The 27,010-nt window shown below is 36.3% G+C and overlaps 1 protein-coding gene across 1 annotated transcript; it reads left to right on the top strand.

The window, feature by feature from the left end:
• The first annotated feature begins 1,336 nt into the window (after window positions 1-1,336).
• Window positions 1,337-26,652, top strand: LOC135773772 (venom phosphodiesterase CdcPDE). Its single transcript, XM_065283558.2, has 25 exons — window positions 1,337-1,495; window positions 1,934-2,024; window positions 2,113-2,241; window positions 2,550-2,675; window positions 2,916-2,976; window positions 4,384-4,481; window positions 5,052-5,131; window positions 5,301-5,420; window positions 5,622-5,731; window positions 9,619-9,684; window positions 9,797-9,869; window positions 11,401-11,509; window positions 11,598-11,720; window positions 11,832-11,863; window positions 13,489-13,616; window positions 13,694-13,763; window positions 14,073-14,160; window positions 14,234-14,406; window positions 14,482-14,527; window positions 15,912-16,066; window positions 17,207-17,342; window positions 17,898-17,975; window positions 18,127-18,259; window positions 24,306-24,462; window positions 24,573-26,652. Exons 1-25 carry the CDS (start codon window positions 1,463-1,465, stop codon window positions 24,744-24,746), a joined length of 2,589 nt encoding a protein of 862 aa, XP_065139630.1. The 5' UTR covers window positions 1,337-1,462; the 3' UTR covers window positions 24,747-26,652.
• The last annotated feature ends 358 nt before the right edge of the window (window positions 26,653-27,010 follow it).

Raw genomic sequence — 27,010 nt, 5'->3', positions numbered from 1 at the left:
AGCACCACAGAACCATTTCAAATCTTAACCTCTTTACTGTCACCTCCCCTTTTTAAGTGCAGGGTGAAAAGTTGATGTCTTGTTTTAAAGAAGACACTTCAGTATTTTTCAATGAAGTGTCTGGAGGTGAAAATAATAAACAGAAAATACTTATAGCAGTTTAAATGTATTTAAAAATCATAAAAATGAAAATGTTTTAGATGCTAAAGACATAAAGCCATAAGTCTCAACTAGCTCTGATCCAAATTTGAAGTTAAAGGTGGGGTGCATGATCTCTGAAAGCAAATGTTGACATTTGAAATCACCTTAACAAACACGCCCCTACCCCAACAGAACCTGGACCTTTTTTTTGATAGACACGCCCCACACATACACAACGCAGGCAACAATGTTGGCATTGGTTCTCAAACGGGGGGCTGCGAATTGGCACTGGGGGCCCCAGTTTTATGACATTTAATAAAATACATTAATTTATTATGAATTCTGTGTAATTAAATCTAAAAAAGAATACGGCTAATAACCAAAAGCACTACTTTGTATAATTTTTTAATTAAAATGTTGAGTTTAAGAACTGTTTTTTGTCATAAATTTTCTTTGGGGGGGGGGCGAAGGAATGCACCGTACACAAGGGGGCTGCACGCTGAAAAGGTTTGAAAACCACTGGGTTAGTAGACACACCCCTTACTGCTGATTGGCTACAAGTGTTTTGATAGGTGGCCCGACTCCCTTTTTCAAAGTGTTTTTTCTAAAATCATGCACCCCGCCTTTAAAATAAAATAAAATTTTCTGTTTCTTTTACCAACAACAGCCATTAGGTGTCATTGGTTTGCTGCATACTCTATAAACATTTAGGAAATTAATCTATGACTTTTTTTTTTTACAAAATGCTGAAGTATTTGTAGGCGTCCTGCTGGCGAGATAGTGACATTTAACAGGATTATCAATATTTTGAGGCACACGCTTTTTATAAATGAATCGCTTACTCTCCCTACATCATTTATTTTATAAAACACTGTTGAAATATTAATTTTAGAGGCTTAGACCGGTCCAACAATATATAGTTTATCATGACTCCATTCAAATTTACATCAAAATGATCGAAGTAAACTTGGTGTCCCGTATACATGAAGGTGACATTTAAATGGTTAATAACTTTTAGACAAAACACTATTTTTAAATTCAGCAATAAACTTCAAAGTGTCTTCTTTTAAATGAGACCAACCTTATGTTTTTATTCCAAAGCATTCATGAGTACACTTATTTAAGGTTGTATAATGCATTTATATGAAAAAGGAGCATAAGGGGTTAAATCTTGTTTAAGTTATTTGTTAACCGCCCTGTTAATGTCGAGGTTGTAAAGTGTGAGAACTCTGATCTGTTGTGGACTTTATGAGAATTGTGTTAGAGTTTACACACAGACACACCTGAGACTGAGTGTCTGTCTGTTCCTCTGGACATCAGCATGGATTTAAAGAAGAGAAAGAAAGTTGTGCTGGTGAGTTCAGACTCTTCTTCATCCAAAGATCACAAATCAAAACAATGACAAAGACTCGGTTAGATTCATCTGATCACATTTAAGAGTGAAAACCTTTAAAGGTTATTTACTAAAGTAAACTTGTGTTTGGTATCAGATCAATCCATATGTCTTTACAATAATGCACAGATATTGATCATTTAAACTCTTATTATGCATCATTTCATTCACATGGATTCATTCTGGATCTTTCAACTGTAGTTGGATATATGCTGGAGATATCCACACACACACACACAAATGCACGCACGCACACACACACACACACACATTCTGGTTTCCATGTTTTGTGATGACATTCAATAGATGTAATGGTTTTTATACTGTACAAACTTTATATTCTATTCCCTTTCTCTAACGTATGTCAAGTATTTGATGTGTGTGCATTTGTGTGTGTAGATTTCAGTGCTGTTGTCCGTCTCTGTGGTCACAATCATATTAGGTTTGGGTTTGGGTCTCGGCCTACAGCTACAGAACTGCAAGAATAAAGGTGATACACACATCAAATACACACAAACATCTCCATCTACACAAACACTGACCTAATGTTTAACTCTGTGTGTGTGTGTGTGTGTCAGATGTGTTGATGTCATGTAGAAACCGCTGTTATGAACCATTGAATGAGAAGTCAGTCTGTCGATGTGATGCTCAGTGTGTGACCAGTAACAACTGTTGCTATGACTACCAGGAGATTTGTCTCCAGCCCAGTAAGTGACGTCTACACCGCAGTACACACACAGGTCTTATAAATCCAATACTTCATCTCTGATGATCTTTCACTGTTTTTAATCAACATTCTGGGTTTAATATCAAAGAGGAACTGAAGGTGATCTGATCAGTCAGTCTGAGTAATGATGCACTAACATCAGACCTTAAACAACTCTAATCTATTAACATGTTGTCTTAAATACAAACTAAAAACAAACAAATATTCAGTTCCTGGACAAAAAGTGATCTTGATATGATTGAGATGATGATGATGATGATGATGATGATGTGATATCTTTTCTCATAGCTCAGAGCTGGGAATGTTCATCTATCCGATGTGGAGAAAGTCGTCTGTCTAACAGTAAATGTCACTGCTCTCATGACTGCATCACTGCTGGAGACTGCTGCTTTAACTATAACATCATCTGTAAAGGTGACTTCATCTCTCAATACACAATACATCTCTCTCTGTTTCTCATCATCTGTAAAGGTGACTTCATCTCTCTTTCTCTCTCTGTATCTCATCATCTGTGATGACAGTGCTTCTCTGTATGTATGTGCTGTAGATTTAACATGATGTGATTGGTCAGTTAAAGAAAAGTCTGAAATAATATCAGATCATAAAACTTGCCTGTATGATCGTGAAATATCTGATGTTTGATCTTTACTGCAGGAGACACAGAATGGGTTCAAGATGAATGTGTTAATATGATCTCACCTCAATGTCCAGCCAGGTAACACACACACACACACACACACACACACACACACACACACACACACACACACACACACACACACACACACACACACACAAGCATACAGAGCACTTCTAACCCTATATATCCATCAGAATATGTGAATAATCAGATGATTTGCCTAAAGAACAGTCTTCATGTTGTAGTTGATATGGTCGTTGTCATCTTTCATTAAAATAATGGTCGTGTGATATGGGGTTGAGAAATAAGAGAAGGACACAATATGATCCAGATTAAAGGGTTACTTCACTCCAAAATGACAATTTGATCATAAGTCACTTATGTGTCGATCTTTTGATTGTCTTTACAACTTATTTCTAGATATTTTTGATGAAAACTGGTAGGCTTGTGTCTGTCCTGAAGACTGCAGTTTAATTTACACAATCAAGCCCAGAAAAGAATGAAAGACATCACCAGAAAGGTCCTTGTGCCATCAGTCAATGGATTATAATATTATGAAGTGATGAAAACACTTTTGTGTGCAAAAAAAAGGACAATTTATTTCAACTATTTGTTCTCCTCCTTCATCGTTCAGTGCGCGTTCACGAGCCGACTACAACGCGTGCCACTGACGTCACCTGATGATGTAGTTGCCCACGTTTTTGTTTTTCCACCTTTTTTATTTAAGCCATTATACAAACATTGTAAACAATACTTAAACAAGCTGTATAAATGCACAAATCACAGTGTATTCTGTGTCTGTATGCTGGCAACTCCGTGAAATCCTCATTTCTGTAGAAGTTTAGCCCAGACTTGTCTCCTTGTCGGGAAGTGCATTTCATTGCACAACTATTCAGTATTTTGGTTAAACCTGTTGATAACAGCAGGTATTTCTCTCCAGCGGGCGTTTTCTCTTAAGTATGTGATGATGACACATGAACCATATCAACACTGCAACCACAGAGTTTCCAAACTAAAACTTCATCTGAAGTCTTTAGAAAAGCATCTGTTTCTAGTGTGAAAGAGTCAAAAACATCAAGAAATCATTGTGATGATTCAAGACTGAGCCACAGTTACTGTACACCACACACACAAACACATCATCTGTTCTTCTTCCTGACGGATGGTTTAAAGGATCAGTACTAGTACTGGGATTTATCCAATAAAACACGCCCAAATCACCAACTCAACTCATATATCTGTCTGTCTGTCTGTCTGTCTGTCTGTCTGTCTGTCTGTCTGTCTGTGGTTTATAATGACATGTTTAGGAAGTGTCCCTGTAAACTGAACATCATAATAATCACACGAAATTATAGTTTATGAAAGATTGTGTGTGTGTGTGTGTGTGTGTGTGTGTGTGTGTGTGTGTGTGTGTGTGTGTGTGTGTGTGTGTGTGTGTGTGTGTGTGTGTGTGTGTGTGCGTGTGTGTATGTGTTTGTTTAGTTTTCAGCGGCAGCCGTTGTTGCTGGTGTCTCTAGATGGGTTAAGAGCTGAATATCTACAGACGTGGTCTACATTGGTGCCAGTACTAGACAAGATAAGTGAGTTTATACCATGGTCTGTTTAAATACTCGATTCTGATTGGCTGGAAGGTGTGCATTAAAACCGTTTAAATGAAGGTAGTTCCAGTCAGTTTGATTACAGTTAGAAATTAATCCACTACTATGAACACTGGTAACTGTAGTAACACAGTTACACTTGCAAACTGAGAGACATATCGTCTAAGTCTCTCTCTTTTAATAATAAATTTAAATAAATGTGATAATTCATTTAAATTAAAGCAATGGCACTACTTTATTTAAAGCGGACGGAGTTTGAGCCTTAACTTAAGAAAATGACAGTCAGTTTTACCCGTCTGTTAAAAAATTACAATGTAAACATTAATTACAGCTTTAACTTGTTTTTAACTTAGTAAATAATTATAAGCAGGATAATCCACAGCTAGCCATGCATTAAAGGATTTTAATGCACTTCGTAGAGGCAACCACCCTCCGCTACGCTACGCATTCTTTAATGCATGGCTAGCTGTGGATTATCCCTTACATAAACACACACACACACACACAATTTATGAAGGGAATAAACTGTACTGTACTATATCTGTGTTTTAGGAAAGTGCGGGACATCCTCACCGTTCATGCAGGCTGTTTTTCCCAGTAAAACTTTCCCCAATCATTACTCAATAGTCACAGTGAGTTGTTTTAAGCTCATCAAACACAAAACATTTCCTGTGGATGTGAACTCTGTGCTTCTCTTTCATTTTCATTACCAGTGAAGGGAAAACTACAGATGGGTTAACCTCACATCATAAGATAACTACACAATTTTATGTGTGTGTATGTTTGTGTTATTGTTTATAGGGTCTGTATGCTGAGTCACATGGTCTGGTGGATAATAACATGTATGATCCTGTGTTTGATGCATCATTCAGTTTGTCCAACAGTGAGAAAGACAATCCAAGATGGTACCAAGGACAACCGGTACACAAACACACACACACACACACACAAACACGCACACACTCTTTCTGCTTTCCATGTTTTGCAGGAACATTCCATAGATGTAATGCATTTTATATCGCACAAACTGTATGCTGACACTCACACACACACACGACACACAGACACAAACATGTGTGTTGCTGATTAGATCTGCTCTGATCCTGTGACCTCTGACCTCAGATATGGCACACAGTGAAGTATCAGGGGTTAAAAGCAGGAACGTTCTTCTGGCCCGGATCTGATGTAGCCATAAACGGCAGTTATCCTGATATCTACATGAAATATGATGGGTGTGTATACAGCACACAAACACACACAGACACACACACAGTGCTGTGAAAAAGTATTTGACCCTTCCTGATTAGTTTTTCACATATTTTGATCCTACAGCAATTGAATATTTTGAAAATGTTTTTATTATGTCCCCCTGTACAACAACTATAGAAAATCCTCCCATCCATTTTGATGTGGAATTGTTGTTAGACGACTTTAATTTCTTGTGCTCTTCTACTCTAAATTTGGTTGCTCCTATAAGAGTTAAATCTGACAAACCTAAAAAAAAGCCCTGGTTCAATATGGCCATTCGGACTCTTAGACAGAATTGTAGAAAATGTAAATGGAAGAGGGATAAACTTCAGGCGTCTTATGGCATTTTTAGAGAATCACTTTCTGTCTATCAGAATTCTGTGAAAGAGGCAAAGCAGCACTTACCTCTCAGGTTTAATTACTAGGAACCATCATAATCCTAGAGTTTTATTTAACACTATTAAATCTGTGATTAGTCCTGATGAGAACGTTTTTACTGACGAATCTCTTGAGACTTGTGAACATTTAAAAAAAAATGTTTGTAGATAAAAATGTTTGTCACTAAAATCAGATCTGAGGTTGGACACTGTAAGGTGGATCCTGTGATTTCAATAATGTGCCCTGTAATTTTTTTCCACTTTGAGCCAGTATCCATGGATACTCTGCATGAGATTGTTGGTCGGATGAAACCTACAAATTACCCTTTGGATAGTATTCCAGCATGGTTATTTAAAAGAGTTTTTGACATCATTGGCCCTTTTTAATGCTTGGTTTCTGGTGTGGTCCTGACGCATGGTCCTGTGGTCCTCTTGTTAGATTCCTCTGTGTTGTCTAAATTTAGACCAATATCAAAACTCCCATTTTTATCCAAGGTCCTAAAGAAAATTGTTCTCAGCCAACTGCAGGATTTTCTGGACCAAAATGGGGTGTACGAGAGTTTCCAATCTGGTTTTAAAACACACCACAGTACTGTTAAGAAGAGTACATAATGATATTTTGTTATTAAGTAATTCTGGTCAATCTGTAGTTCTTTTGCTCTTAGACCTTACAGCAGCTTTTGATACGATTGATCATGAGATTCTGCTTTCTCGCCTTGAGGACGTGGCGGGGATTCAGGGCTCAGCACTTAAGTGGTTTTGATCATTCCTATCACATATAAGTTTTTCTGTTAATTTAGGAAAACTGTTTTCATCATCTGCCCCTTTGATATGTGGTGTCCCTCAAGGAACCATTCTAGGCCCCTTTTTATTCTCTCTATACATTTTACCCTTAGGATTTATTGTTCGAAATTATGGAATTTCATTTAATTTTTATGCAGACGACACACACATGTATATGCCTCTAAGGAGAAGCAATGTAAATGCTCTAGACCCACTTATGCACTGTTTAAATGAGGTCAAAGCCTGGATGACAGCAAACTTTTTAAACTTCAATATAAGCAAAACTGAGCTTATTTGGTTTGACGGTCCCACTTCTTCTGAAAAAAGTCACTGTTAGGTGAGCTGACCCCTTTTTGTAAACACGTTATTAAAAATCTAGGGGAACTGATCAATAACTCCTTAAAATTTGATAAACAGATAAACTCGTCTGCTGACGAGAACTTGCAAACGTGATCATATCTCACCAATTTTGTCGTCTCTGGGCTGGTTGCCTGTCCTGTACCGGATCGACTATAAGCTTTTGATTTTTGTTTTTAAATCCCTGAATATGTCTGCCCTATCTTACCTGTCTGAGCTTTTAGTAAGGCTTATTACACGGCTCTCTGGAATGCTTGATTCTGATTGGTCAGTTGAGACATTTGCAGGTTCGTTCTTTTCAAATAATAACCGCTCCAAAATAATAACGCATAGCCGGACTACTTGTACGAGTAAAATCGCTCCGCGCCAATAAAGATCAATAAAGATTACTGTTTGGCGCCATCTTGTGACAAACACTGGAACATTTTGACATTCATTTTAACATGTACGGAAAAAACAAAACATTTAAACAGTGGATAGAAGAACGAACAGCGACAAGACACAGAGAGCTTACTGAGACTGAACTTGACAAAATAGAGCATGACAGCTACGAAGCCAACACCAAAAAAAAAAAAACAGAATGGGCATTAAAACTTCTCAAAGACTGGCTAAAAGAGAAAAAAATGGAGACAGACAAGTATGAAGCAGAGGATCTTAATAAGGTATTATGATCATTTTATGCATCTGTGCAAAGTTTCGCGGAAGGATATAAATGTTAATTTAAAACAAATATGCCAATAAAATGTTTCAAATTCATATTCATGACCAGTTTTTTTTTAAGTGGCAAGTAGCCATGTAATAAGCGGGATAATGTAGAGGCAGCCGGTAGTTATTGGGAAATAAGCCCCTTCAGTGTGATACAAGACCCTCCGCTTCGCGTCGGGTCCTGATCACACTGTCGGGGCTTATTTCCCAATAACTACCGGCTGCCTCTACATTATCCCTTACATAAAATGACTAAAAAATCTAAGGTCTTCGGATCAATCACTTTTAGCTGTCCAGAGAACAAGGTGCAAACGAAAGGGTGATCGGGCGTTTGCAGTGGCAGACCCAAAGAGGTATAGTCTGCCTTCTCATATTAGAGCATCTCATACGCTAACAATTTTGAAAAGTCGATTGAAGGCTCATTTTTCACATCTTGCTTTTTAGCCTGTAGTGTGTTGAGTTGTTTGTTTTGTGATATGTTTTATGTGTCTGTATGGTGACGTCTGTTTTTAGCTTTTTATTAATTTATTACATCTCTTTGTGCTGTTTTTCTTATGTATACTGGACAGCACTTTGGTCAACGCTCTGTTGTTTTAGTAGTGCTTTATAAATGGATAAATTAAATGAAATATTTGTCAGAATTAAATGATTCAGATCATCAAACAGATTTGTAGAAATGTAGTATAATATAATATACACAGTTTAATGAATTAAAGGATAAAAGCCATCCAAACCATTGGAAAAGTAATTGACATCTGGAAAAGACAACACAGCCATTTCTAAGGCTTTGGGACTCCAAGTCAACCCAGTAACAGCCATTTTCCAAAAATAGAGAAAATTTAAAACAGTAGTGAACTTTCCCAGAACTGGCTGGCCTACCAAAATTAAAATGTGACTCATTCAGGAGGTCATAAAGTAACCCAGAACAACATCTTATTGTCTCATTTATGGTCAGTGTTCATGAAAAAGTCTACGTCAAATTTAAGTGAATTTGTGCTTAAAACGAGCCCCCCCCCCCAAAAAAAAAAATTCCATCCCATTTTTCCACATCAAAACAGTTCTCCATGATGAAGCAGTTAAAAGCTATTCAATCATCGCAGGGTGCGTTTACTTCCAAGTATTCAATGTACTCAGCCCATCAAAACAGAGGATTTCTCCAGCCAGCCTCAAAACCAGGGTACAAAATAGCCAATTACTCATTGCTTTTGAGGTTTTTCAATGTAAAAACCATGCAAAAGTCATAGGTAGACCTCAGACAACAGCATTATACAATAAAAATGACAGATTACCACACCTTTAAATAAATAAAATCATGACTCAAGAACTGCATTTTGTATTTTCTTATGTAATATTAAAATGAGTTTTAAGATCTGAATCATTTAAGTCTAACAAATATGCAAAATAAATAAATAAAAATAAAACCTTAGGAAGGCAGCAAAGCATTGAATGGACTTAAACTCCAACATGTGCTGTCTGAACAATCATTTATATCAACACTTTAAATCAATTCATCTTCTCTCTAACACTGTTATAAATCATACATAATAACACAATCATAATAACACAACTCATCATTATTGCTGTGTGTGTGTGTGTGTGTGCGTGCATGTGTGTGTGTGTATGTTTGTGTTTGTTTTGTGTGTTTGTAGTAAGGTACCATTTGAGGAACGAGTCCTAACAGTTCTAAAGTGGCTGCAGTTACCGGAGGAGAAACGGTAAATCAGATGTCAAATATATCTGTGTCGGATTTCACTGCTTTATATATTTATACATTTAACTGAGCACATTATCAGAAAGTGAAGGCTGTGATTCTCTTCTGTTCTGTAGTCCAGACTTTTTAACTCTCTATCTGGAGGAACCGGACTCATCTGGACATGAATTTGGACCGGTCAGTGGAGGGGTGAGAACACAGTCTATAAACTTTACTCTTTACACAAACAAAAACTCTAGCAAAATAATCAATAATAATAATAAAATGGATTGGAATTTAAATACCACACAATGGATGTAACAAAATTCAATGTAGAATGTATTGCATCAAAGTGTGACCAACATGTTGATGTTGAGGTGTTAGAAACATGGCAGTGACGGCGCTGAATGATATCTTTATATTCACTGACGCATGAAGTGAAACACTTGTGTTTATAAAGATTACTATGTGTCATAAGTGACTGTAAATGAATATGATGTGTCCTACCAGTAAATGTAAATATTAAAGGCAAAAAAAATTCCACCAATATATTTTAAAGCATTTATTTTTAGGTCGTATTGGAAGAAAAACGTTTTATCTTACAAAACAGTAAACATAAAATGTTTGAAAAGATTAAATTAAATATATTTTCAACTACAAAAATATACTTAGAATTTTATATTTTATACAAATGTATATATTTTATGTACGGAAGAGGATTAGGGCCACTGGTGAAAAAAATATTTGAATTCTGACTTTATTCTCAAAATTCTGACTTTAATCTCAGAATTCTGAGAATAAAGTCAGAATTCAAATATTTTTTTCACCAGAGCCCTAATCCTCTTCCGTATTTATACTTTATACAAACTTTATATTTTGGCCAGGAAAAATTTTGAAGGTTAAAAATTTTATATTTTAAACTTATTTTTTTCAAAAGTAAATAAATTTTTTTGCCATATGGGTTATAATGATCATTTTGCAACAGTTTTTGATTAGCCATGTAAAACACGTCTTATTAATTCAAGTAATACACTTCCATTTTAATTGAATATTTTATAAAGCATTAAAAACTTAATTTAAAAGTCATGTAGGAAATGACCAAATGTATAATTATTGAATTTTGCAAAAGTTATTGGTTAATATAAATAGAGAAATGCATTGCTATATTGTACACTTTATTATATTTTGGCACCAATAGAGAGATGATGTATTTTTGTGGGCTAATCGGAGGTTAGCGGGACAACGATTCCCTCACCAAAAAGCCGATTCATTATTCCCATAGATATTTGTCCAACAGGATAATCAGAGATGAACACAACTTTTATGATTTTTGAAGTCTAAATGTGTATTCTAGAAATAAAAGCTTACCATGCGAACTACACCACAGTTTCTCGACATCAACATAATCACCACCAGGCTTTCCACAGCTCTTAGCGTCATGATGTTTAAAGTCCGTGACACTTTAAAAAGTCAGGATTGTATTGGTGGTGTCGTAGAATAAAATGTGAAAATATCTTGGACTTTTACTAACTCGACAACTTACTTAAGTCATTTAGGGGAAATGAAACACCATTAAAAAAACATTGACTTTAGGACGATGGTGTTTAAGAAAAGTTAGGGTTAGGGTTAGGTTTTGCCTACAAAAATATGTCATCCCTGCGGCAGCTGTGATTGGTTGCAGGTGATTGATATATTTGAATATTAAACCATTAATATTGACTATTAATTTGTGTGTTTGTAGTTGATCGCAGCTCTACAGGCTGTGGACAGAGTGATCGGTCAACTGATGAATGGACTTAAACAACTCAATCTTCATCAGTGTGTCAACATCATCATCATCGCAGATCATGGTAACACATAATGAGAGTGTGAGTTTGTGTTTGTGTGTGTTGTACAGATATGAGAGAGTGTAAGATTGTGTTTGTGTTTTTTGTGCAGGTATGGAGGAAACCAGCTGTGATCGTAAGGAAGTTCTGCAGGATTTTGTAGGTGATATAAATCATCTGTATGTTAATGAGGGACCATTCGGACGAATCCGAGCTAAAGATAAAGCACACACGTGTAAGTACAAAACACACTCACACACAAACAAACACATAGCTGTACAGAAAAGTGCTAGTGAGAAAAGTGTGTTAAAATGTCATTGTGTGTCATTGTGTGTGTGTGTTACAGTGGACGCTGCTGGACTTGTTGCTAATATGACAGTAAGTGTTTCACAAACATTGAATCTACAATCACTGCACACTAAACTGAGAAACAGTGACATTGCCCAGCAAGTAATTTTGGCTAAAACAAGGGAAAATTTGTGCTGTCAGTGAAAGTCTAATAAACGTCTGACCATAGCCCAAGAATAGGGGATGTGCTTATACGCTTAAAACATGTAAAGGAGATGAAAGCAAACACCTTAAACACCTGTTGACTTTGTTTACATCAGGGGTCTCAAATTAAAACTGCAGCAGAGGCATTTTAACATTCAAAAGAGCTTAATATTTCTATAAATGTATCGTTTATATTGTATTATTTAACTTATAATAATAGTTGAAAATATATAAGCAGTGGTTTTAATCTTTTTAATATACATTATTTCATAAAAGTAAGTAAATCTTGTCTTAACCGTATCTTAAATAACTGCAGCCTATATAAACCTTGCACTAAACCATCAAATTCAATTTCTGAATACATTTATCAACTATTATTATATTTTTGATGTTTTGATTTATTTTGGATTTTTTTCAGTAACAGTATTGACTTCATTATATTCAATCTCTGTTATTCCACAGTTTAAAGGAATTTGCTATTATATGTGATTAATAATAAGTGAAAGTGATCTTAAAATCTTTCAATGATTCATATGCTAACTGGACAGAAATAAATAATATAACTGCTCTATCATGTGTAATATGTGTTGCATCACATCTACCGCTCAATGCGGTGTCTCCATTAGAAGCTGTGACAGATTTATGTTATATTTCTAAAAGCATACAGTTTGAGACCACTGGCTTACATGTTGGAATATCAGACATCTCCAAAATATTTTGGCATTTAACCAAATTCAAGGTTATAACAGGTAGAAGTGAGTTACTCAAAGCCGGTTTATATTGGGTCTAGTTAGCCGTCTTTTCACTGTGTCTTGGTTTTTGCTTGCTGGGTGTGGCCCCATGACCTCATTATGTTGTCTAGAAATCATGTTAAATAATATTTCCAGATATTTCACTACTTAAGTATTTAGTTACATTCTCCATCTGTAATTTATCAGAAAACTCTGTTCAGTGTTTGTCTTGTGAAAACTTTTACTTCACAACATTCTAAAGCATAAAATCATACGGTTTATTTATTTATATTTCATATAAACAATTATTTAATACCTAATTACATTCAATTGTTTGCTTTTGTACTTTTCCTTGAGTAAAAAGTACTTTTATTTAAGTAAAAGTAAAAAAGTAGTAGATGTTTAATGTACTTAAATATTAAATGTAAAACTCAAACTTGTATTTATGAAACGTAGTGGAGTAAAAATTGTGATAATATGCTTTGGAAAATACTGTGCACTTCTGGAAATAATGAATTGAAATGTTAAACATCTGTGCTTTAAACTATGTCAAATATTAAAGGTGGGTAAAATAAGGTTTGCATGTCTGTTAAAGTACTGTTAAAAATCTAAGAATTTTTCTTGTGTTTAAGTGTTTAAGAAAAAATTCAAGAAAAATATCTTCAACCCCATTGGCAGATTTTCTTTGCTGGTTTTATGAACAAATTCACTTAAATTTGATATTTTTTAGGTCATTTTACTTATCAAGAAAATGTGTAAAAGTGTAATGTTGTGTAACAGTGTAAACGCACAGAGCAGCAGATAAAGCCGTATCTGAAATATCACCTGCCCAAGAGATTACACTACGCCAACAACAGACGAATCGAAGACGTTGCCGTTCTCGTGGAGCCACGCTGGCTGTTTGAGAGGTAAAACACACAAAATACAAACACAAACATCAACACACACATACATCAACACAATCTGCTCATGTGTGTTTGTGTAGACGTCCAGGATCTCTCACTTTCTGCTCAGGAGGAACTCATGGATATGACAATGATGTCTACAGCATGCAGGTTTGTGTTCATTGTGTGTGTGTGTGTGTTTGTGTGATTGATTTACCATTTCATTTATTTAAGGACAGTGCACATTAATTAACATTTCTGTAAATGTCTCAGTGTTAACCAACAGGCTAATTTTCAACTGTAGTCCATTTGGCAAGATGTTATATTATGCACATGGTAGCTTTATTAAACATAAAATCATAAAACCTAATAAATATAACCATACAGCCATACAAATTAATAAAATGACCATCTATCCATCTATTTATCATACATAATATACCATCATTAATCTATCTAATCTCTCTCTCTTTATCTCAGGCTGTGTTTCTCAGTTTAGGACCAAAGTTCCTCTTTCAGACAGAAGTGGATCCGTTCTCTAACATTGAACTGTATAACCTCATGTGTGGTAAGAAGACACAAACCCAACGTAACTCCACACAGCTAAACATCATTCATCTCATTACAAATCTTCCTGACAGATGTGCTGGATATCACTCCATCCCATAATAACGGTACTCATGGTAGTCTGAACCACCTGCTGCGTGCACCACCGCACTCCCCTCATCACCCCGAGGAACAGAGCGGACCGGGCCGATGTCCTCTGAACAGCCTGGAGCCCACACATCCGCTGGGCTGCAGCTGTCCTGCACTGGTACAAACACACAATCTACTCAAACACAATCATAACACAAACAATACAACTCATTCTGCTATGTGTGTGTTTCAGAATGGAAGTAACCCCAACTCACAACTCAATCTCACAGACGCACAAGGTAAACACACATCACAAACACTGATTTATGTTCAGATATTGCGTGTGTTTAGATGAATAACAAATGATTTACGCTGATCATTGTGAAACTCTTTGGGTTCTGATGTGTGACCTTTCTCAAAGAAAAGCATTTGTTCAGATCTTGCACAGCTGTATTGACAGAACTGCTGTCTGTCAGTGCCATTCAAAAACATTTAAAATATGAGATACTAAACATGACGGATCTGATGTGTCAGTGTTAAAGTACTGCTGGAGAGATAACAGTGTTTGTGATAACACATTTATATCCTTTAACAGGAAAAACTACACAATCTCTTAAACCTTAAGTGGTAAAGTTCAAAAGAAAGTTTGGAGATTTGTTGCATGTTTTAGTTAAAGAATGACTACAGCTGTGTCAATTTAAAGGCTGTGACCTCTGAAGGCTGGAGTATAATGAGGCGTACACACCAGATTCAACCATCTGTGCCAGTAGATTACATTTAAATTAAATGCAAAGACCCAAATAGATGTGAACTAGCATGTGGCGATGCGAATGATGTGAATTGGGAACTGCGATTGCCACGAAAACGGCAGTCAGTAAGGTCGTCCTCATTCGAAAGGTTGCTAAAATGAAGCCTCATAATGCGTCCTTATTTCTCCACGCTGTTAAAGGTCACATTCTTCCTGATCCCATTTTTTAAACCCTAGTTAGTGTGTAATGTTGCTATAATAGCATAAATAATAGCTGTAAAATGATTAAGGTCAAAGTTCACTGCCAGGCGATATATTTTCTTCAATAGAATTCCTTTTTAAAGCAAACAGCCGGTTAGGACTACAGCCCTCTATTTCCTGCTTTAATGACGTCAGTAAAACAGTTCGTTGACTAAACTCCTCTTATATCACAGTTATCACAAACATTGCTCTCGTGCCTATTTTTAAGACATTTGACAAGTTAGGTGTGCGTTTTTTGAAAAATAATGCATAACCATGGAACATTTCTCAGCCAATCAGAATACAGCATTCAACAGACCCGTAATATAAAATAAATTCATATTTTTCTGGTTTCATATTTATTTTAATGAGTCAGAAACGTCTGTGTCCTGCTGACAGGCAAGGTGGGCGGGTACAACAGGTTGACGCAAATTTTGGGTCCTCCAAAGGCTGGACCGTCTCATTTTAGGTTTATTCGTGGATCCTGCGACCTTCAAAGAGCGTGTAGTAGCCTAGTACTCATTTTCAAGGACCCAGACTTTGAATTGGGACACAGCCAGAGTCACTTATTATCACCTTACTATGAAAACAATGTTCAAGATATGAAAAATGTAGTATCACACAATGTAGTATCTTCAATGTGTTGGCTTCAAGTGCGTGTGTGTGTGTGTGTGTGTTTGTGTGTGTCTGTGCAGTGGCAGACAGTGAAAGGCGACACATGTTATTTGGGCGGTTGCGGGTTCTACAGAAGGATGTTAAATACTGTATCCTGAATCAGCGTGGATTTATCTCAGCCTATAATAAACACACACACACACCAATGTGGAGTACATTTACTGTGAACAAACCGGTAAGAACACACACACAAACATACACACACACACTCACAGTCATGCATTATTATTCTTTTTCATAAATATGTCAGATTTACACATCATATAGAGACTTGAAGGGCCAATAATCAATCCCCCAAAACAGCCAAGCAACTGCAAAGCACTAAACATACAGCAGCTGATCTCACAAAGTTCCATGGGATAGTCACAGAATTTTTTGCTCATTTTTCTGTGGCATTCTCACGGATCTCTGCCGCCACGGACTTTCTTTTCCGTGGCATTCTCACGGATTGGTTACTCAACTGTTTTGTCCTATTTTCTTACCATTGTCGCTTCGGTTTAGGGTTAGATTTACATAAAATGACATCCCTACCCAAACCCAACTCTAACCCCAACGCCAGGCGACAATTGTTTAGAGTTTAGAAAATATAAAAGTATACATCAGAAATTTTTTTATAAACCAATACTTAAAGTGACATACTAACACAAACACCAAATCTAACCCTAAACCGAAGCGACAATGGTAAGAAAATAGGACAAAACAGTTGAGTAACCAATCCGTGAGAATGCCACGAAAAAATGAGCAAAAAATTCTGTGACTATCCCACGGAACTTTGTGAGATCCTGTTGGCTGTGATGATGAAGAAAGATCACACAACACAGTCACCACTAAATAAACTGTGTGATTATACTGTATATACATGACTAAACATACAGCTGGAGTTTCATCCATATTATCACTCAATGTGTGTGTGTGTGTGTGTGTGTGTGTGTGTACCTGGTAATTATCACGTTGTGGGGACCAATTGTCCCCACAAAGATAGGAATACCAGTGTTTTTGTGACCTTGTGGGGACATTTTGATGTCCCCATGAGGAAACAAGCTTATAAATCAAACAAGATGATGTTTATTGAAAATCTAAGGTACAAGAAAGGTTTTTGTGATGGTTGGGGTTAGGGAATGGGGCAGGTAAGGGGAATAGAATATACAGTTTGTATGGTATAAAATGCATTACGTCTATGGAATGTCCCCACAAAACATGGAAACCAGAATGTGTGTGTGTGTGTGTGTGTGTGTGTGTGTGTGTGTGTGTGTGTGTGTGTGTGTGTGTGTGTGTGTGTGTGTGTGTGTGTGTGTGTGTGTGTGTGTGTGTGTAGGTTGAGGGGAGTTCTTCATCTCCGATGATCTCAGATTGTCTCAGAGCAGACGTCAGGATTCCAGCCGATCAGAGCGCTACATGTGAGCAGTACAATAATGCTGGCAACATCACACACGCTTTCCTGTACCCACCCAGTGAGTGATACCAAATATATTTAAGATTCATAAAATGCATTACAGGTTTTGATATGAATGGGGAGATCGCATGGGTCAGAATTGCCGCTCTAGTCTTGCGTCTCAGTAAAAAGAGCCAATCACTGTATTCGAGAGACCGCATGCACAGATTCGACAGGTCTTGAGTGACATCACTTCCTTTAAAGCAGTGCTTCTCAAACAGTTTCAGCGTGTGGTCCCCCTTGTGTACAGTGCATACTTTCATGGCCCCCCAAAGAAAATGTATGACCTAACACATTGTGAAACTTAAAATTTAAGTTAAACAAAATATTATAAATGATTAAATGTAATGCTGTTGGTTAGAAGCCTTGTTTTTATTTAGATTTAATGACATAAACTGTATAATAAATTCATTTAGCCATGAAGATGATATGCTGTGTAGTTTATATTAGGAGAGGGATCTTCTTATAATAGAGGGAATTTGATTGGGGAAAAGTGAATGCAGTCATCAATATAGACAGTGAATTATAAACACAATATCATACAGATAAAAACTGACATGTTGTGTGTTCACAGATCTGAACAGTTCATCTGAAGAACAGTTTGATTCTCTGACTCTCAGTAATGTCGTGCCCATGTACCCACAGTTCAAGAGTCAGTGCAACACACACACACACACACACACACACACACACACACACACACACACACACACACACACACACACACACACACATAAGAACATATCTGTTAGATTTCTGCCTGACTTGAGATGTTTATTGTGTTGTGTTTTGTGTATTTGCAGAAGTGTGGCAGTATTTTCAGGAGGTTTTATTGCTGAAATACGCATGGCAGTATAACAGTATTAATGTAGTCACCGGACCTGCTTATGATTATGACTATGATGGACGCTTTGATACTCCAGAACAAATACAACAGTATGTATCTGCACACATCTGACATCAAATAACATCTATCACTTAGATTTATACACAGTAAAGGATCTTTAAACTTCATATCATTCAATTTGTATTATATATTAAATATTCATCCTGATTGATTCTATGCAGGAACTTAATCCTTAAGAAGGGAATAATGTTCCATCTATGAATATCAAATTTGATCTTTGAATTTGATGGACCGTAGTTGATGTTGTACAATCCCCTAGCAGTCCCTTGGTAATAAGACACCCAAATATTGAATATCGAGGCTGGTGGATCATAGTTACATTTTAATATTTGAGTTTTGTTGATATTAATTTTATAACCCAAAATGAAACCAAATTCTTCTAGTAAAAGTTTTGGGAGTGTCTGAGTAGGTTGTGTGTTATCAATAAAACGTATGCAAATAGGGCGTTTTTGCTTCCCAGATTTGATTGTTACCCCCTTTATATCCATCGGTTATCTCTGTCTAATCAGTTGACTCATGGGTTAAACACGGCAAAGAGGAGCGGCGACACACAACACCCGTCTCATTCCTCTTTCCAGAATAAATGAATTGGTTTGATCTCCATTTTGATTCTAGCTGTTGGTTTATTGAATAGAGCTGAAAATGTGTCAATAATAGTTGTGGAAGACAAATTTTGAAAGAACTTTATATAAAAATGACCACCTCATAGAGTCGAATGCTTTCTCTGCATCTAAACTTAATGTCAGGGTGTCCAGTTTTTGTTGTGTGATTCGTCTCATAACGTGCAGTGTTTTCCTGATGTTATCTTTTGTCTGTCTTTATTTGACAAATCCAGTCTGGTCCTTCTGTATTAATTCTGGTAATATCAGTTCTATTCTTTTAGATCATATGGAGGTGAATAGTTTATAATCGTTATTTAAAAGACTTACAGGACGGTAATTGCCACAGTCCAATTTGTCTTTCCCCTCTTTAGGTATGATCAAGGACATGAGGGGGGGGGGGTATTTTTATTTTTTCAAAACCCAATTAAATGTTTTTAATAATGTTGGAATAAGTTGATCTTGCATTGCCTTGTACCATTCTTCCTACCGTCAGTCCCTGGAGACTTCCCCCCTTTCATTCTCCTTGTTGATTGAATTTCTTCTTTTGTTATTTTAGATATTCATTTTCCATTTTGTTCATCAGTGATCTGTGGGAGGTTAATCTGGGCCAAAAAGTATTGTTGCTTTGTGATAAGTTTTTAGTGATTATTTCAACTATTATTTAATTTTTCTTTTTTTCTTTTTTAATCTAATGTTCGTTGTCCTCTTTGAAAGACTTTGCTTGTTCTTTCTGTAATCTCTTTAAATCATGTTAAAAAAATTGAGTTTTATTCCCTTCATTTTCTTCTCATATGAGGAGGATATTGTTATTATTTTGCACCTAATCACCATTTTTAATTCATCCCAGAGAACAAGTTGAGGCACTTCTTCATTATTATCTAAGTACAGCTGAATTTTGCTTTTCAATTTCCCTTTAGTAACTGGATTAATCAGAATGTTTGAGTTCAGTCTCCAGAGGTGGGCTGACGTATAGATGAGACTATGGTCTGAAATACTGCATGCTAGCTTTTATTTCACAATTATCCACCCTACAAAGATCTCCTTTGAGCATAAAAAAGTAATCTATGCGTGAGTAGACACTGTGAGTAATCTCGGCTTTAAGATTAAAGATTAGTAATCTCACCACACGTCCACAATTCCCACTTCACACAACCAATTATTTAATCTTCTACTAATATTTATGGTGCAAGGTTTAATGAGTCAATTTTCGGATTAAATGGGATATGCAAATATCCACCACAAAATAAAATCCCTTGAATTTTTGTTGTCAATAGATCAATTATGTTTATAAAAGGACCAGTAAATACACGTTAAGGAGATTCATCACAAATCCTTCTATTTTGCTGGTAACCATAACAAATCTGCCTTCGCTACGCTCTGATATTTGTTCATGGTCGCCACTCCTCTCCTCCTTCCTGATCCATGGCAAGAAAAGTAAACATGATTAAATCATGATTTATTTAATTTGGCATGTTCGAAGTCAATAAGATGTGATTTCTGCAATTTATCTGAATTTTATCTTTCTTTCATTTTGAGAAGATTTTCCCCATCTTGAGTACTCCATTTATATTAAATGATGCTATCTTTAAAGACCTGTTTTGCATCTATTTGATTCCCCTTCATCCCGCTCAGAAACCTGCAAGAACCGGCAGGGAATGAAGGACTAACAGACTTACATAATAATAAACATAAAACTGAACACGACACAACAGTTGCATTGTAAAGTAATATAATTCAGCAATAAGGTACGAGAGGCTGTGCTGTATCGTGAATAAGTAACGACTGAAGGGCATTGTTAGGCATGACGCGAAGCCGTTACTTATTCACGATACAGCACTTACCTTGAGTACCTTATTGCTTTTATAAAACGTTTACCACACAATATTAAAGCAAAAAACAATTTTAGTGCAACTTTCATGAAGTTAAATCAATAAAAACATTCCTTCCGCTAGAAAAAATAGTCCCTGAATGCAAACAACAACATGGAAGCTGAAATAAAAACAACAAACTGTTCTCAGACTTTGTCTCATTATATGTTTATGTGTTGCTAAGGGTGTTGCTAAGGGCGCAGTGATATTAAATAGAACCGTTGGGTGAAGCGGTCATAGCAGTGTTTTATCGTGAATAAAGCACACCTATTGACCAATCAGAATCAAGGATTGGAACTAACCGTTTTATAAGTAGTTAAAAAACAGAAAAGGGATTTAAAGGTGAAAAGTTTGTCTCGAATGAACCAGTCAATCCTGTCATTGAATTCCACCTTTAATTACAATACAGTTCAAGAGATTTCACAATTAATTTCCCCGTCCTCGAGCTTTGGATTAAATCCTTTAGATCCTGGAGGGGGCCGGTGATGGTGTCCTGAAGGTTCAGGGATTCTCCCTGGCATGCATGAGTGTGTGTGTGTCCTTCCTCGCTCGTCTGTCCACTCTTCTCCATGATAACCGCTGACCTTCTACCTCGTCCAGTCTGGCATTCACCTTCATCATTTCTTCTTTTATTGTCTTTATTTGTTCTTTATTTTCTTGGCAAAACTCTCTTAGTTCTCGCAGAATCTGCTCCAAGTCAGCCATTTCTCCACGTTGTTTGCTAGCTTAAACCTTTTAGCTGCTAATGTTGCTTTCAAAAGTGTACTTCTACAAGTGAATATCCTAATGTAATGCCTAATAGAGTTCTCAACGTGCCTGAAAATTACAACCTGACCCAGACCATGGCTGTTAAAGCCTGGATTTGATGTAACCCGACACATCATCATGAATTATCTGCCCAAACCCGACCCGTGGCCACCACCCCATCCCCCTTTTTTTATTCTCACATGTATTATCATGACCAGCAGACAGCAGGGCTTTGAACCAGATTTTTCCCCAATTGGTTCGTTTGGAACAGAAACAGTATTTTAACTTTTCTGGTTTAACTTTTCAACCCTAAAATTGACGTTCCTGAACCGGTTAATAACGTTCCATGTCAGCTGTGGGACATACAAATCAGTAGGCTGATCATTAGGACATTAAACTTAAATTATTAGTCTACATCATTTTCTTTATCTTGTCATCAAACATTAAAAAAGGCTACATTATGTAAGCGGCATAACTGTAATTCTGACATGCCTACATTTGTTTCAACATTATACATGAATTAAGACAAGGACAATTTCTGCCATGTCGTTTTTTTGGCAAACAACTTAAACAAATGTTTTTATTAGAAAAAGAATACTGTGGTATTTCCAGATCATTTTATTTGTATGTGTCCTGTCAAGAACAGAAAGATTGTTCTCTTGCTTTTTGAAACACGTCTCTCCGTGTATGCACTTTTGAGTGCAATTAAACACGCGAAAGATGCAGCATAAACAGTCACTTAACATAAAGTGAAAATGACGTTGTTTTTCATTGCTTTATTCACCATATGTATTTTAATGGACTACAGTATGAGACACAATAGCACAACTCTCTTTCAATACACTCCGTGTTCAATTAGGCAAATTCCAAAGGAACATCAGCTTCGAACTATTAAATGCTACAGGCTTCAGAAACTATTAAAAAATATATTTTAGGTGGAGCAGTTGGTGAAACTATGGCAGCTATACAGCGAATCTCACTATTTCATTTGTGCATTTCATATCCGTTTAATCTTTAGTCTACCTGCTATTTTAGCTGCAAATAAATAAATCAGATAAAAATCTCATGCCACGAGAGCACATTCATCACAAAATCATAATTGTTGATTTTTCTAGTTATGATTAAATTCGACTTTGCGTCAAAGTTTTTTTTAATATTTTATAACTTTGAGGCAACTGCATTCAAAATAAACTGCTCCACCTGATTACTGCTTGTACAGTCTTAAGGTCAACAAATTTTCCACATAAAAACTAATCAAAGCTAAACTCTAAAGCGGTCGTAATATATATTTTTATATGTTATTTTTGAAGTAGACAGGCAGGCTCCAGAAATGTATCCATTAAGCTTTATCCGCATTGTAAACGCGCTGCTTGCGCATCCAGTGTCCAAGCACAATAAACGCGTGAACTAATGAACAACAATTTGTTTTTATATATTTTAAGTGTAATCCACAGCCAAGCCAGGTGACTTGCACGACCCACCTTATTTCCCTGTGCAACCCACTTATCGGGAACCCCTAATATAAATGATCTTTTCAAGTGAAGGCATAGCGGATGCATTGGAGCAGTTTATGCATGATAAGTTTGGAAATGAAGTTGCGGGTTTTGCACGGGTTTGATATAAAATAAAATATACAAGGTTGAATTTAGTTGTTTGCAATTTGAAATATTTTTACAAGATATTCCTCATAAATTTAACTTGAACTATTTCTGAAATGTTTCTTAAATAAAGAAAACCGCTATCTCATAAAGCAGCAAAACTATTACATAAAGTGAATAATTGATTGTCGAGCAATCGATATCAATCTATTCAGCACAATCGCCATGGACAGCATCTGGTAACGTGGTACGTAAGAAAGTATACCTTTAGAATCCCGCTAAGGTACAGTTCGGGAAACACGCCTAGAAAAGGTATACCTGTAGTAAAGATTTAACTTAAGAGTCTTCGTAGCGCGCTAAGAGACAACGTTATCGGGAAACGCAGCCCTGATCTTTTAAGGGCATAGGGATAATCACGTCTGACTGGACCTGGACCGAAAAAAGGCATCTGTGCGTACAGAAAATTGTTCACTTTAGTGCTTTTTTGTGGTTAAATTGTTTAAAATCACTTAAATGTTAACATTTGCAAGCCTTTGAAACACGTACAAATGATCAACTTTCACCCTATTTAAATTTGCATATTAATCAGCGAATCGCATGTGAGCCGTACCATGAGTCGTGATCTGTACGGATCATCTGCGATCCCTTACACCTAATTAGTAGTATTAAAAAAACCAACATAGAGATACTTAGTAGTCTCCAATATTTCCCTCTTATGATTGAGCATTAGAGACTTGGGCTTGAGGGCTTGCTGTAGGCAAGCTTTTTATTTCTCAGATGAGTCAGCGACGACTGTAAGTGAACTTCACCGAGTCACATTAGACGGAAATCTTGTCAAAGAACGAAAAAAATAACGGTTTTAACCGGTTACCATTATTGTAAATAAACATTTCTGTTCCAGAACATATATTTTTGAAAGTTTCTGGTTTCGTTTCTGTTCCTTTCAAAACATCAAAAGTTTCTGGTTTTCGTTTTCATTCCGTGAATCGGTTCAAAGACAGGAATTCAAATCAACCCTTAATGTTCACGCCTTTTAACAATAAACTTTAAATATATAAATAGGCTATATAAATATGCCTTCAATAAATATAAAAAGAGCTCAAACATGTACCCAGCCAGCAGCTACCCCTCCTGTAGTAATGACCGTGATTTGACCTGCGGCAAGTTTACTTTTCTTCAACTCAATCTTCTTTTCCAGGCAACTTTTATTTAGTCTGTATTGTTTGAGTTTATATCCTGTAACAGTGACTGTGTGTTTAGATTTGTCTCAGGTACGAGCGTGCCAATCCCCACACATTATTTTGCGGTTCTCACGAGTTGTGCAGATGTCAGACAGACAGTTAGCGAGTGTAATGCAGAACTACAGACGGTTTCTTTCCTGATACCTCACAGACATGATCATTCAGAGAGCTGCTCTGTGAGTAAAATACACACACACACAATCACAACAACAACAACACAATAAAACTTCATTATATCCACGCACTTGTGATTGATTGATGATAGTGAACATGTGATTGTGTGCAGAATGATCAACCTGAGTCACAGTGGGTGGAGCCTCTCCTCTGGATGCACCAATCACGTGTGAGAGATGTTGAATGGATCACTGGATTGGACTTTTTTCAAGACAGCATCCGACCAATCCCTGAGCTCCTTCGTCTTAAGACCCGCCCCACTGCTGCTATTCATCCCAAACCCTGAAGAAGCACTTTCTTCTGTCAGACACTGACCCGTGTGTGAGATGAGTTTGTTATTATTTGGATTGATGAAGAGAGGACATCAGTGCATCTGGTCTTACATTAAAACTAATGAACTGCTCTCATGATAAAAACATCAGCTTCACTTTCACTATAACTCTGTCAGACTGAGATTGTTTATCTCTACTAGAACTGACGTACACACTTTCATTAAAACAAACTTTCTCTTTCATTGATGGATTTGGCCCATAAAAACATCTCATCTATTTAGACAGCAACTCTCCTTATTGCTCACTGACAAAACACATTATACACACACACACACACACACACACAACTAGCCACACAAAGATCATGTGTTTGATCCCAGAAACACACACACATATATGTATAGATTGAATCGACTGTAAGTCTCTTTGGATAATGTGATGATGTGAGAGAGAAAGACAGATAAAACACTGAAACATCTCCACAGAGAAACCTCGGACCGCTTCAAGACTAATCATAACTGTTTTAAATATGCTAATTGTTCTTCACTTAACTTAAACACAGATTACTGCTTTAACTAATAGTGCTGAACTCAATGATGACACACTGAAGCTAATGACATTATAATAACACTTCTGCTTTCACTCTTAATATAGACAAACATCAGTGTTTTTGTTTTGAGATGCTCATATGACTCTTCACATGTTTATTGTTTACTCACAGCCCGAGGTTCCAGTCAGGTCATTAATGTTTTTATTTTGACAAACACAGTCTGACACATAATAAACAACACTTTACACCAGTATTTTACTCAGGAAAATCTCATTTACTCTCATTTAAAATCACACAAACACACACAGCCGCAAGGTCTCCCTCTCTGCCGTGCGCATATTCACACAGCTTTTCAAAAACCGGGACAATCACTGTCCCGGGAGAGTTGATACATTTCCTGGGACAGGTTATTAAAAAGAAGGACAACCCTAACCCTAGGGTGGCAACCCTAACACACACATACACGCACAAACAAACAAACACACACACACACACACACACACACACAAACACATACACACACAAACACACATATAGTGATATTAACACTAGTGATTTCATACAATATGTACTGATAATTTATTAAAAAATTATGAAAGATTGACTGAAAAAGCTGTCAGTAGATTTTGGAAACACATTCTGTAAATGTTTGTTCATATCCTCAACATGGTGAAATATTTGCTGATATTTGTACAGATATGTAAGAGAAAATAAAATGCAGCATAAAGTTAAAACAACTTGAATCTTCAACGTACTATTTTAAGTTTTGTCTTGTGAAAGGTTGACATAATCAACTTGAAATAGTTTAACTTTAACATAAAAATATATGTTGATTTGACAAAAATGCTGCACATTTGTTACAGTGTTGAAACTGAGTAAACTCATCACATGTAAAATAATACGAGTCATAAAAATACAAAACATCAGTTTGAGGGAAGCTGAGTGATGTGACAGAAACAAAAACTGAGAAACATGATGGAAATAAAGAATAAATGATTCATGTTCATTCCCAGCAAGGAAAAACCAAGACGAAATGACAGCTAACTGTAGACCCAATATAGTCCGGCTATACAAACCAAATAACCATGAATGTGGTTAAACACCATTTTTGCCAAAATAACTTGAAGATGTTTAATCATGTAAGCAAAGTCAACAGGTGTTTATGGTGTTTGCTTTCATTTCTTTTAATGTTTTAGGCGTATATACGCATCATTGATTCTTGGGCTATAGACGTCTATTAGACTTGACACTGAAAGCCCAAATTTAACCTCGTTTTAGCCTAAATTGCTTGCTGGGTAATTAAGCCATCAGATTCTTTAAAAAGGTTCTGTAAATCTTACAGTTGTTTAAGGTGACAGATCTGAGATCAGTGTTTGTGGTTAAGATAGCAGATTAAACATTCATGTTATCAAAGACCTGCTTTAACAAATTATATAAAATTTTTCATTTGACTTTTATTTATTGAAATACTTTTAAAATAAAAATGTTGTTTATCTCTATGAAGCAGGACATTGATCACATTGATTAATTTTTACAGATGATGTCACAAATTAGAATCGAAAGACAGTAAAAGAAACCAAACATAATGTGTGTGATTGTGAAACAGTGGATTATTTTTGAAGTTAATGTGAAACGATGTAGACTCATTTCCTGAACCTAAAGACAAGAGAGATGAATTAATGTGTGTGTGATTTCTTTATGTCAACAGAGGGCAACATTTCATTCATT

The sequence above is a fragment of the Paramisgurnus dabryanus genome, chromosome 19, assembly GCF_030506205.2.
Source record: "Paramisgurnus dabryanus chromosome 19, PD_genome_1.1, whole genome shotgun sequence".
NCBI lineage: Eukaryota > Metazoa > Chordata > Actinopteri > Cypriniformes > Cobitidae > Paramisgurnus > Paramisgurnus dabryanus.
The sequence above is the reverse complement of the archived record's forward strand: the minus strand, read 5'-3'. Positions and strand labels throughout refer to the sequence as shown.

Excerpts from the sequence above, each read along its gene's own strand:
- LOC135773772 (XM_065283558.2), top strand. The coding sequence starts at position 1,463 with ATGGATTTAAAGAAGAGAAAGAAAGTTGTGCTG. Across the intron at positions 9,870-11,400 it reads TTGGACCGGTCAGTGGAGGG|TTGATCGCAGCTCTACAGGC; the intron begins GTGAGAACACAG and ends GTGTGTTTGTAG. Across the intron at positions 14,161-14,233 it reads ACTGTATAACCTCATGTGTG|ATGTGCTGGATATCACTCCA; the intron begins GTAAGAAGACAC and ends TCTTCCTGACAG.